The following is a 14,632-nucleotide window of genomic DNA, read 5'->3' on the forward strand; positions in this document are numbered from 1 at the left end:
TGAAAACAAAGTTGCTGTATTCATAGAAACTAAATTGAAATCACTGCATAAAATTAATAAAGGCAAATCCCTCAAACATATACAAACACATAAAGAAATGCTTGTTGAAGTTGCTATATAATACAGAGAACCCAACCTGGTGCTCTATGATGACCTAGAGTGGTGGGATGGGGGTAAGGAGGGAGATTCAAGAAGGAGGGATATACATATAATTATGGCTGATTCACATTGTTGTATGGCAGAAACCAACAACATTGTAAAGCAATTTTCTTCCAATTAAAAAACAAATCAAAACATAGCTTGTTGTAAAATTAGGTGTGGGTAGGTTATTTTTAAAAAGGGCATGCTCTAATTATGAATTGGCAGAAATTATCACTCAAGCCTATTACTGTTCTTAACATTTCATTGTTTCCTCTGAGTTTGAGGATAATTACTGAAACATGATAAATGTTTTTCATTTAAAATGCTCTTTCTTCCATTGAAAACATGTCCTTGTAACTATAGTATAGGAGATAGAAAATCATTATAATGTAACTAATAAATATTGAACTTGAGGCATAATCAAATGAAAGATTAGTCTAATTTGGAGAAAGGGGTTAGAAAAAGGAAGACATGGTTTCAAATCCTGGCTTCCACTTACATTAGCTATAAAAAAAAAATAAAATAAAAAAAATAATAATAAATAAACTTTAACAATCAGAGTGTTCAAAGTGGATAACCAATACGTTCCTACTGTATAGCACAGGGAACTCTACTCAGTGTTACATAGCAGCTTGAATGGGAGGGGAGTTTGGGGGAGTATGCCTCCATGTAAATGTATGTTTGAGTGGCTGAGTCCCTTTACTTTCCACCTGAAATTATCACAGCATTGTTAATCCACGATACTCAATATAAAATAAGAAAAAAAAAATAAAATAAAAAGGGCATGCTGTTGTTATTCAGTTGCCCAGTCACGTCTGACTCTTCATGACCCCATGGACTGCAGCGCATCAGGCCTCCCTGTCCCTCACCATCTCTTGGAGTTTGTCCAAGTTCATGTTCATTGGTGATGCCATCCAGCTGTCTCATCCTCTGATGCCCTCTTCACCTTCTGCCCTCAACCCTTCCCTGCATCAGGGACTTTTCCAATGACTCATCTGTTCGCATCAGATGACAAAAATACTGGAGTTTCAGCTTCAGCATCAGTCTTTCCAGTGAATATTTAGGGTTGATTTCCCTTAAGATTGACTGGTTTGACCTCCTTGCTGTCCGCGGGACTTTCAGGAGTCTTCTCCAGCACCACAGTGTGAAAGCATCAATTCTTTGGCATTCTGCCTTCTTTACAGTCCAGCTCTCACAACCGTACATGACCACTGGGCAGACCTAACGATATGGATCTTTGTCAGCAGAGTAATGTCTCTGTTTTTCAATACAATGTCTAGTTTTGTCATCACTTTCCTGCCAAGAAGCAATAATCTTCTGATTTCATGGCTGTAGTCACCATCTGCAGTGATTTTGGAGCCCAAGAAAGAGGAAATCAGTTACTACTTCCACCTTTTCCCCTTTTATTTCCCATGAAGTAATGGGAGTGGATCCCATGATCTTGGTTTTTCTAATATTTAGTCTTAAGCCAGTTTTTCACTCTCCTCCTTCACACTCCTCATGAGTCTCTTTAGTTCCTCTTCACTTTATGCCATTAGAGTGGTATCATCCTCATATTTAACGTTGTTGATGTTTCTCCTGTCTATCTTGATTCCAGCTTGTAACTCATGCAGCCTGGCATTTCTCTGATGTGCCCAACATATACGTTAAACAAAAGGAAACAGCAGGCTGCCCTGTCGTACGCCTTTCTCGGTTGTAAACCAATGAATTGTTCTATACAAGGTTCTGACTGTTACTTCTTGGCCCAAATACAGGTTTCTCAGAAGACAAGTAAGATGGTCTGGTATTCCCATCTCTCTAAGAGCTTTCCACAGTTTGTCATGATCCACACAGTCAAAGGCTTCAGCATAGTTGATGAAAGAGAGAGAGGTTTTTTCTGAAATTCTTTGCTTTCTCTATAATACAGCAAATGCTGGCAGTTTGATCGCTAGTTCCTCTTCCTTTTTTAAACCCAGCTTGGACATCTGGAAGTTCTTGGTTCCCATAATGCTGACACCTAGCATGCAAGATTTTAAGTATGTCCTTACTAGCATGGGTGATGAGTGATGAAGATTGACTTTTTCCAGTCCTGTAGCCACTGCTGGGTCTTCCAGATTTGCTGACATAATGAATGCAAAACCTTGATGACATCATCCTCTAGGGATCTGAATAGCTCTGCTGGAATTTCATCGCATCCACTAGTTTGATTAACAACAACAGTGCTTATTAAGGTCCACTTGACTTCGCACTCTAGATAGAATGTCTGGCTTCGGATGACTAACCACACCATTGTAATATATGGGGTATAAATTTCTGGAACGATTCAGGTTGCTTTATAAAGTTCTTTATAATCTTTGTCTTCTGAAAAAACCTAAACTAGAATCATAGATGATGAATTACAGATGTAGTCCACGATAAGCAATGATGTAGAACTTGAAACAATGAACCCAGGCTAGAACAAGAGGCCCAAAGAGATATTTTAATGTAAGTATGTATCATTTTTCAAAATTAAGCAGTTTAATATTTGGGATCCAGAAGGAGTTTGTATGCATTTCAGGAATGGGACATGATTACAAATTAGATTTTTTAATTTAGTATTCATACATGGTTTAAATAGGTCCCTAAAACAACATTTTGCAAAAGAAGCCTGGTAAGCCACACCCTGGCTGACCCCTTTGATAGACCCTGATTCTCACACTAGTGAGGGATTCTTGCCCCAGCTTTAAATCATACTGATATCAGATAAAGTGACATGTGAATGTTAGAAAAAACCAACCACAGGCAAGTGGACTCAGACAAGCTAATCTACTCTAGATAAACTATACTACCACAAGAAAAATTTTAGTGTTTTTTTCTTTAAGTTTGTACATAATGGAAATAAATAGAATTAGTGTGAAAAAGAAAAGAAAGACAAACAAAACTGATACAGAAGAGACTGAGCTGAGAAGCATGCCTAGACAATACAGAGGAGGCAGCAAGGGTTTTGACTGATGAGATAAAAAAAGAATATTAGTAGGTAAATTTGAAATTAAAAAATAAATAATAAATGTATTAAACAAAAACAGATTAAATAACATTAATAAATTGAACCCAAGCTTGTTGAGTCATTGGCATCATCTTAGGATCCTGCTGATAATACTAAAGTTTGTATGTTTTATTGATTTTTTCCCCTAAGAACCACCTACTACACTAATATCATGTTACATTAATTTCTTTTTATTCATATACCTTTTGCTTTGTTGTTCTATTTCTAATTTCTCAAATTAAGTTCCATGTCATGTTCTTTCATCCTTTCTTGGTCATCTTTGTTAACAGTGAGATATTCAGAGGGTGTTTGGTCCAATTTCATAGATTTTTGAAAGAAAAAGTTCTTATTTTCTAAATAGTTATTTACATATTTTATTTTCTACTTAAACCAACATTTATTTGGGAGGAAACTCTTAAATTCTCAAATGGTTATATTTTTTCTGTTATTTTATTATTAATTTCTAGTTTAACTGCATTGTGATTAGATAATAACCCTATATGACACCTTCTATCTTGAATTTATTGGTATAATAACCCTACAATGTCTGCTTATTTGAATTTATTGAGGCTTACTTTGAAGCCCAGTACGTTATTAATTTATATAAATACACCATGGGCCATTGAAAATAAGAATTCTCTGTACATATACTTTTTGTAGATAACAAACATTTATAACATTTTACTATTTATATTATTCAAATGATTGACATCCTTATTTTTCTTTGATTCACCACAGACCAAAAGAATAGTATTAAAACTCTTACAACCATTATACTTTTTCAGTGTATTTTTATATTTATCATTGTTGAAATCAAAGATAATATGGTTCTGAATCCTTTATTTGGTTGGAGTAAAAACACTATTACTCAAAAAGGGAAGGAAAAGATTTTTAGACCTGAGATATTAATTCAGATAAACATGAGATATGAATTCAGATAAACTACTAAATAAGTTGGATAACAACAAAAATAAAATTTTCAAATAAATACTTGTATTGATTTAAAAACCAATAAAACAATTAATTTTTCCTTTTTTGTTCTTACATTGAAGTTCACTTTTATTTTGAAATTCATCATTCACATAATAAAGCAATTTGTTCTCATGGTCTTTGAGATTAATAGTCTATTTTAAGCGTTGAGTTTTATGTTTATGAAGCCATTAATTGACCTTTAATTTACTCATTTCCAATTGGGCTAGTTCATTTAAAAATATTTTTTCACATGTAACTCTCAATGGCTCAATTCTATACTGACTTATTGTCCACGTATGTTTGGCAGGATGACAGTAAGTGAACAGAGAGAATGAAAGAACTACATTGCATCTGAAGCATCCACTTTGCCTTGTACACAAGGGCATTCAATAACCACTTAATGACTACAATCCTGATGGGAAGAGCATTTTTCCTCCTCAGTGGATTTATGCAACATTTCTTGCTTTTTAAAAAATATTTTGTACTATAGCAAACGATTTTGACCTTGAGGGTGAAGCAAAACAAAGCAAAGCAAATAGTACTCTCTACAATATTTCTTTGAGTAAGTGATCACATTTTTTTTGGTTATTGTTCTCTGACTCATCTTAGGATGTTTATGTTGTTATTTTAGTCTTGGTTTGTTACAGGGAGCTTATTTGTAGGGTGTAATAGAACTTCAATTTATAATATGATAAAATATTTTAAAAATAAATCTGGAATTTAAGGGTCAAAAGGATATGGAATATGTGTATAATACATGTATTTTTTATATTGAAAAAATATTTAAAAGCTGGCATATACTATTTTAAAGGTGAGAATTTTACTGTTATTAAATGTATTCATATTAACATATATATTTAAGATATATAGCTTAAATCAAACATAGTTGAGATGCTCAACATCAAAAATATCAGTATTAATATTTTATTGTGTACATTGTACATTAGTAAATATTTCTAGTGTACACTAACCATATTAAAAATTAAAGTGACTTCTATTAAAAACTTTCAGCAAAGCAACAGTATCAAAGGAACAGATTCTGTACTGAGATTTAGAATTTCCATAGGGAAGCTACAGAAAAATCAAATACTAACTCTAATTTCCTTATCATCCCTAAACTCAGATGATTTCTTCATCAAGATTTATGTTGTAATGACAGTGTTTAGTTGATTATTCATAATCAATACATATAAAATTTTCTTATTAATTGTGAAATCTTCTGTTAGTCAAACATTTGCCTTATGCAGGGGTTAAGGTGAAGAAACATCATTCTAATATACTTTGAATTGGGCTTCCTAGGTGGCGCTAGTGGTGAAGAATCTGCCTTCCAAAGCAGGAGAAGCAAGAGACAGGTTTAATCCCTGGGTGGGAAGATCCCCAGGAGGAGGAAAATGGCAACCCATTCCAGTATTCTTGCTTGAAAAATTTCATGGACAAGAGGAGCCTGGAAGGCTACCTTCCATGGGCTCGTAAGGAGTTGGGCATGACTCAACGACTGAACAAACAACACATACTCTGAATTCTGCTTTAAAGTATGTCAAACTAATAAGATGGAGGTAATCCCTGCTGTAGAGACCATGAGGTAAAGAGATGGTCTACACAAAAAAGCTGGAGGCATATATACCTATCTTCCAGTAGATTCTTAATATCTCCAGATATATTGTCTGCTATTTTTCTATTGGGGAAAGTTATGTTATCATGGTGTTCATAAATTTGGATATTTGCAGAAGTCTTGGTATATATCCATTTGATTCAAGATTAACCAAAGACTTCCTATTCTTATTTTTTTATTTAACATGCATTTACTGGATACTGACTGTATGCTAGAGACTAGGATAAATGTGGGGCATATTATGTTAAATGAAATGAGCTTAATCCTTGTTCTTAGACACATCTGAAAACTGATTATTGTCCACATAAGGCATTCCCTGTAGACCTTTATGTGGTAGCACAAATTTAAATTGCTGATATTCAGCAGTATGTAACAGACTGAAAATGATCATGTGTTCTTCAACTTATATCATGCATAATAAATATAAAAGTATTAAATGAGGAAATATCAGCAAAACGGTAAGGAAATATTTATTACTGGGAGGACAAGTGGGATCTACTTGTTCATTGGGATCAATGAACTGTTCACTACTCATTTATTCATTCATTTAATAAACATTATGTATATGCTGCGGACTTAAGGTGAGTAAGACATGGTTGGTGTTTTCCCTATTCTCAAAGGCTTCATAAACTAACAATGCAACCACAGAAGTGCTTCCTAATTATTTGGAGGATTCTTGCAGGTGGGATTAAATGCAGAAAGGTATATTCCTAAAGCACAACTTTGAGTACCCATAATTTGGGAGAATAAGAGCTCTGTAATTAGCAGATCTCTACAGATTAGTGTGATATGCAGAAGCAGATCAATCTAAATTATAGGCCAGCAAAGGAGGAAGAGGACCCTCCAGGACTGATGGAGATTCAGATTCTCCTGGCTATATCATTAACCTGTGCCAAGTGACAAGGGCTTGGTATTCAATACCAACTCTATAGTGAACACTTATTAGTTTGTCAGTAAACAGTATTATTCAATTCAAAGAGATACCAGAGATAGTATACTTTTAGACATTGTTAAGGAAATTTAAGGTAATGGTTCAAAATATAAACTGTAGCTCACTTCCTGGATTCTAGGCCAGGATCAATCTTTACTACTTGTATGACCTTGGCAAGTCACTTAAACTCTTTGTGTTCAATTTTCTTATTTGTAAGATTAGAATAATAGTATCTATCTCATGGTGTGAAGACTGAATGAGATAATGCTATGTGTAAAGCCCTATAAACAGTGCTTTGTCTATGGTGAGCAAACAATAAATGACATGTTATTAACATGATCTGAATTACAAAGACTCAAATGACAGTTTTACTTCATTCTGGCATGCACTCATTGCTAAAATAAGGGTACTTTCCCCTAACTATGCCACTAATATGTTGTTTTTATTCCAAAGACACATAAGTTTAATAACTCAATTGATTTTAAAAGTATTTATTTAAGCAGAGTTAGGGTAGTAATTGCACCATCACTACCTTTTGTTTTTGAGTCCTTTTAACTTCTGAACAGCTTTTAGATTCTCATAAGATTCCTATAAGCACTACAGGACAGATATACTCATATTATAACTAGGAAATTGGATAATATACAATCAGTGATTGCCCATAATAGAGTTAAGACCAGCACACTCTAACTTTAGTATCCATACAAATCAACCTAAACTCAAAAAGTTATTGAGCCCTTATTATGTATACAACATTGTACTAGGTGCTTCGGAGGATTAAAATAATATAAAACACAATCCATTGCCAAAGGAATTACTTTCTAATTGGGGAGATATGATTTTATTTGTCTTTTGCATTGTCTCAGCGATTTTGCCCAGATTTCAGAAATCTGTCAAGGCACAATCCATGAAAAAGAGAACTGATAAACTAGACTTCATTAAAATGAAAAATATCTGCTCTGTGAAAGGCGTCATCAAGAGAGTGAGAAGAGAAGCCACAGATTAGGAGAAAAACCTTTGCAAAAATGAAGCTGGTAAAGGACTGTTATTCACAATGCACAAAAAATTCTCAAAAGTCAACAATAAGAAAACAACTTGATAAAAAAAAAAAAACAGGTCAAAGCTCTCAACAGATACCTCATCAAAGAACACAAACAGATGACAAAGCAGCATATGAAAAGATCCTCCACATCATATGTATTCATAAAATGTAAATTAAAAAACAATGTTCAATGCAGGACTATTCACAGTATTTAGGACATAGAAGCAACCGAGATGTCTATCAACATATGAATGGATAAAGAAGCTGTGGTCAGTCAGTTCAGTTCAGTTGCTCAGTCAAGTCCGACTCTTTGAGACCCCCATGAACTGCAGCACTCCAGGCATCCTTGTCTATCACCAGTTCCCAGAGTTTACTCAGAGTCATGTCCATTGAGTCGGTGATACCATCCAACCATCTCATCCTCTGTCGTCCCCTTCTCCTCCCACCTTCAGTCTTTCCCAGCATCAGGGTCTTTTCCAGTGAGTCAGTTCTTCACATCAGGTGGCCAAAGTATTGGAGTTTCAGCTTCAGCATCAGTCCTTCCAATGAGTATTCAGGACTGATTTCCTTTAGGATGGGCTGGTTGACTCTCCTTGCTGTTCAAGGGACTCTCAAGAGTCTTCTCCAACACCACAGTTCAAAAGCATTAATTCTTCGGCACTCAGCTTTCTTTGTAGTCTAACTTTCTCATCTATACATGACTACTGGAAAAACCATAACTTTGACTAGATGGACTTTGTTGGCAAAGTAATGGTACATATATACAATGGAAGCTGTGGTACATATATATACTGGAATAATAGTCATAAAAAGAAATGCATTTGATTCAGTTCTAATGAGGTGGATGAACCTACAGCCTACAGAGTGAAGTAAGTCAGAAAGAGAAAAAACAGATATTGTGTATTTATATGGTATCTAGAAATCTGGTACTGGTGAACCTATTGCAGGGGAGCAATGGAGATGCAGACATAAGAGAACAGACTTGTGGACACGGGGAGGGGGGAAGGAGAGGGTGAGATGAATGCGGAAAGCAGCATGGAAATATACACACTGAAAGTGAAAGTGAAGTCGCTCGGTCGTGTCCGACTCTTTGAGGCCCCAGGGACTGTAGCCTACCAGGCTCCTCTGTCCATGGGATTTTCCAGGCAACAGTACTGGAGTGGATTGCCATTTCCTTCTCCAGGGGATCTTCCCAACCCAGGGATCGAACCCGGGTCTCCCGCATTGTAGACAGACGCTTTATCGTCTGAGCCAACATGTAAAATAGATGGTGAGTGGGAATTTGCTATATGACTCGGGAGTTCAAACCAAGGCTCTGACAACCTAGAGGAGTGGGATCGGGAAGGGAGGTTTAAAGGCAGGAGACATATGTATACCTATGGCTGATTCATGTTGTTATATAGCAGAAATCTGCACAATATTGTAATTATCCTTCAAGAAAAATAAATAAAGAAAACCAATATGGTACCACTACACATCTATTGAGCATCACTGACTCAATGGACATGAGTTTGAGCAAACTCTGGGAGATGGTGAAGGACAGGGAAGTCTGGCGTGCTGCAGTCCATGGGGTCACAAAGAGTTGGATGCAACTGAGCAACTGAACAACAGCACATCTACTAGAATGGCCAAAATCCTGAACACTGACAACAGCAAATGCTGTGGGGTAACAGGAGCTCTCCTTCATTGCTAGTGGCTATGAATAACCGTACAGCCATTTTGAAACCAGGTTGTAAATTCTTACAAAATAAAACTTACACTTAGCATATCACCAGCAATTGCCACTCTTGGTATTTAACCAAATGAGTTGAAATCTTATGTCCACACAAAAGCCTGTACACGACTCTGTTTATAGTAGCTTTATTCATAATGGTTAAAATTTGGAAAAACCAAGATGTCCTTCAGTAAGTGAACAGATAAATAAACATCCAGACAACAAAATAGAACTTAGCACTAAAAGATGTGAACTATCAAGCCATGAAAAGACATGGAAGAGTCTTAAAAGCAGATTACTAAGTAAAGGAAGCCAGTCTGAAGAGTCTACATATTATATGACTCCAAGTATACGACATTCTGAAAAGGGCAGAAACAGTTACAGATCAGTGCCAGAGGTTAGTACAGAGGGATGAATAGAGTACAGAGGATTTTTAGACCCATAGAAGCTGCTCTGTGTGATTCAATAACGGACAATAAATGCCTTCAGACATTTGTGCAAGAGAGGAGAGTGAAAAAGCTGGCTTAAAACTCAACATTCAAAAAACAAAGATCATGGCATCTGGTCCCATCACTTCATGGCAAATAGATGGGGAAACAATGGAAACAGTGACAGACTTTATTTTCTTGAGTTCCAAAATTAATGCAGATGGTGACTGCAGCCATGAAATTAAAAGACGCTTGCTGCTTGGAAGAAAAGCTATGACCAACCTAGACAGCATATTAAAAAGCAGACATTACTTTGCCAACAAAGGTCCATCTAGTCAAAGCTATGGTTTTTCCTGTGGTCATGTATGGATGTGAGAGTTGGACTATAAAGAAGGCTGAGCATTGAAGAACTGATGCTTTTGAACTGTGGTGTGGGGAAAGACTCTTGAGAGTCCCTTGGACTGCAAGGAGATCCAACCAGTCCATCCTAAAGGAAATCAGTCCTGAATATTCATTGGAAGGACTGATGCTGAAGCTGAAACTCCAATACTTTGGCCACCGGATGTGAAGAACTGACTCATTTGAAAAGATCCTGATGCCAGGAAAGATTGAGGGCAGGAGGAGAAGGGGATGACTGAGAATAAGATGGCTGGATGGCATATCACTGACTCCATGGGCATGAGTTTCAGCAATTTCTGAGAGTTGGTGATGGACAGGGAAGCCTGGCCTGCTGTAGTCCATGGGGTTGCAAAGAATTGGACATGACTGAATGACTGAACTGACTATAAAATGGATAATACCAAGAATGAATCCAAATGTAAGCTATACACTTTGGGTAATAATGACACATCAGTGTAGCTTCAACAAATAAAACAAATTGGAGTATGTGGAAATTTTGCTGTCTTCCTCTCAATTTTTCTGTGAGGCTGTTTTAAAAATAAATTGTGTAAATGAATTTTTTAAAAATTTGGACTATGTAACCTAAGCCATCTTACCATTTTTGAGACTTCCACACAATAAATGGGAAGTGAAGGTGTTTTGTTTCTTTGGAATTATCTTTTAAATCCATTAATATTTAGATTAATATTTCTAAGTCAGTTGCTATGGACTGAATTGTGTTCCCTCAAAATTAGTATTTTGAAGCCATAACTCCCAGTGTGACTCTATTTGGAGACAGGGCTTGTGAAGTAGTGATAAAGGTTAAGTGAGGTCTTGATCCAACCTCTAATCCAACAGAGATGGTGCTCTTATAAGAAGAGAGACCGGAGCTCACACCCACATGCTGAGGACGGACCGTGTGAGGACACAGTGAGAAGGCAGCTATCTGCAACTCAGAGAGAGAGCTCTCCCCAGACCCTGACCCTCCTAGCACCTTGACCTTGCCCTTTCCACTCTCCAGAAATGTGAGAAAATACATTTTGATTGTTTCAGCCACCCAGTGTGTGGAGCATTGCTATGGCAGCCTGGAAAATTAACATGAAGTTTGGAAGAAAGTGTTAGTTACTCAGTCATGTCCAGCTCTTTGCAACCCCAAGGACTGTAGCCCACCAGGCTCCTCTGACCATGGAATTCTCCAGGAAAGAACACAGGAGTGGGCAGCCATTCCTTTCTCCAGGGAATATTCCTAACCAAGGGATCAAACCTGCGTGTCCTGCATTGCCGGCGGATTCTTTACCATTTGAGTCACCTTAATGGAATGACATAGACTATTTCTTGTTAAATTCTCTTCCATGTATGTGAATTAGTGCAATGCAGTGTAAGATATACAGAGCTCATAATGACTGTAAGTTCAATTCTCAGCTATATCTCCTCATTATAATATGGGCTTAAATTTCCTAAGCTAATTTTCTTATCTGACAGGTTAGAATGACAACAAATCTTTCTGAGGTTATTACAAGGATTAAATCCAATGATGCTTGTTCATTCCCTGGATCATTCATTCATTCATCCTCTAACAAACACCCGTTACTTAGGATGACAAAACTTATACTATTAGGATGAGAAAACATACACATATATTATTCTTTAACTTATTAATCATCTCACTGAGCTTAAATCTTTGGTTCTTCAATGAAATAATATTTTATATTATGGCAAAAATATCCTACATGGAATATATAATCATAAATACAGGCAATATAATATATGTATATACATATACATTTATACCCAACCACATCCTTATAATCTTACCTCTTTGCTTTCTTCCAGATCTGATTCACTACTGAAGTCCTCTGTGTTTAAATTTTCAAAGTCAGATTCTCCTACAGCAATTGGTACAGTCACAGTAAGACTGGGATTGTTTATGAAGGACATGTAATCACTTTCATCAATAATGTACTTTTCAACACTGCTGCCGGTTCCTATTCCACTTGTGGTTCCATTTACGTCTTTAAGATAGTCAAGGTCTTTCCCAATCTCTGTTGTATGATTGGACATACAATTGTCTTTCCTGTTGTTTAGATCATCAAGTGGTTTAATTTCATCTAAAATCTTTTGTTTTCTAACAAAGGACTGCTGAATAAATTCATATATTTTTCTCTTCACATAAGCTATTCCTTTGTGCATCCTATCCACAGCAATCTGGAGATTGTTCATTTCATTATCATCATCAGTGGCCGCAAGGTTGTCTGCACTAAATGAGCTCAGAAGCAAGGCCAAAAAGAGGTTCAGGACCTTAAAAATAACACAAACATCATTATAATTTCACCCCAATGTGAAGAAGACCAGATTGAGATACTTATTCCTTGTTGAGGAAACTATAAGTTCTAACAATGAGGCGAAAGAAACACCACAGCATAGTGACTAGAAGTTCAGAGATCTAAATGTTGTGCTCAGGCTTAACAGCTATGCCACAATTCATCTAAAGGGAAAGATATGATTTCCATTGGTCTCTAGTTCCTCTACTTATAAAATGAAGACACTGAGCTGACCTAAGGTTTTACTAAACTTAAAAATATGTGATTATAAGAAATAAATTTATGTGGGCTCTATATAAGAGTTCTAAACTTAAAATTCCTTAGTTTTTAAAACTATGCATTTAATTGCATATTATAGTTTCTTTTTTGATGAAAAGATATTAAATTGGATATTAATTGAAAGAAAATCATTATGATCCAGAATGAGAATTATGGGCTTAACATAGGCATCAACATATATGTTCTTGATCTACTATTTTTCTCATACCCCACTGTTGACTAATTAGGACAACTATTTATAAACAATCACTAATATTTCCATGAGACTGGCATATTAATGTATGTATCCTTTGGAGTGTATGATATATTTTTATATGGTAACAGTAAGGTACCAACCTAAAAGAGAGGACAGATTAGTTACTCCATGTGGGTTAGGAATCCTTAGCCAACCTCTGTTTTGATGTAAGGATTGACTAACCCAGGTTGGTTCATGCATCTGCCTTATGACATAGAGTGACTGAATACTATCTACAATGAATGAGCAAAGAAAAGTTGAAATAGCTAGGAACAATGGGAAGTGCCACTTTTTAGTCCTGTACTGGCAAGTAAGTTTGGGTTTTCTCTAAATTTATTTTTTTTCAGACTTTTCCCTTCCTTGGATCTGAATTTTTAAAATGTTCCCAATATATCCTTCTAAACCTGTCTTTAATATTATACTCCATAGGAGCTCACATAGTAAGTGTGATGAAATGACTGGCAAAACAGTTGAGAATAAACATTGTAGGGTCACTGGTTGTGTTGTCAAAGATTATAAGTGTATCCAAGGTAAGAGACTTTTGAAATTAATAATGATAATTTTGTTTTAGACAAAATGGTCATCATTTCATTGTGCTCTTAATCCATTTCTGAAACTCATATCTTAAATGGGTACATACCACCAGGTTTCCAATGACCATGACCATCATGAAGACAGTAAGGCACATGGCTTGACCAGCGACCTCCATGCAGTCCCACATGGTCTCTATCCACTCTCCACACAGCACCCGGAACACAATCAGGAAGGAGTGGAAGAAGTCATTCATGTGCCAGCGTGGGAGCTTACATTCACTGTTGATCTTGCAGACACAATCTTTGTAACTTTTACCAAAGAGCTGCATGCCAACCACAGCAAAAATGAAGACGATGATGGCTAACACCAAGGTTAGGTTTCCCAGAGCCCCCACTGAATTGCCGATGATCTTTATTAGCATATTTAATGTTGGCCAAGATTTTGCCAACTTGAAAACTCGAAGCTGGAAAATAAAAAAAAATATGTTATTATGATCAAGCCTTGAAAGCATTACATGTGAGGTTTACCAAGAAATGAATAAAATTGAATCTCTAACAACCTTTGCTCTACAGATGTTATAATGGTGATGGATGTTAACTGAGCTTATTGTGATCATTTTGCACTACATACAAATATTTCATCATATGTTGTAAACCTGAAATACAGTGTTATTATATCAATAATAACTTACAAGAAAGATATTGAAGTATATAACAAAAGACATTTTTTAAGAGAGTTAGTGGATGTCCTGGGCCACTGCTGATTGCAAAACTTATAATCTTGATTGGGGAAATAGGTAAGAGCCACCTTGCATTCTTATACTTTCCAGACTTTTAAATCTGTCTACCTTTGGACCATAACCAATGAGAAATGACCTGTGCCATTGCACTGTCATAGCACCACCCTCCTAAGCAAAAGATGTGAAGAGCAGGCTGTCTGGATGTCTTTGTGTCAGTGCTTGGCTTTACTCCAAGACATATTTCTAATCTATCAGGAACAGAGAGTTGTGAGCAAATGTTTCACTTCACCAAACAAGAAGCA

The 14,632-nt window shown here is 36.1% G+C and overlaps 1 protein-coding gene across 1 annotated transcript in view; it reads right to left on the reverse strand.

Annotated features, from left to right (window-relative positions):
* Nucleotides 1–14,632, reverse strand: part of SCN1A (sodium voltage-gated channel alpha subunit 1) — a 224,813-nt gene that overhangs the window by 33,710 nt on the left and 176,471 nt on the right. The window contains exons 18-19 of the mRNA XM_086370732.1: nucleotides 13,698–14,054; nucleotides 12,038–12,520 (exon numbers count right to left, since the gene is read on the reverse strand). Of these exons, the coding sequence (XP_086226858.1) occupies nucleotides 12,038–12,520; nucleotides 13,698–14,054 (840 nt within the window). The remainder of the gene's footprint in view (nucleotides 1–12,037; nucleotides 12,521–13,697; nucleotides 14,055–14,632) is intronic.

The sequence above is a fragment of the Bos grunniens genome, chromosome 2, assembly GCF_055505025.1.
Source record: "Bos grunniens cultivar Pamir isolate PY7600 chromosome 2, Bosgru_T2T1.0, whole genome shotgun sequence".
NCBI classification, from domain to species: Eukaryota; Metazoa; Chordata; class Mammalia; order Artiodactyla; family Bovidae; genus Bos; species Bos grunniens.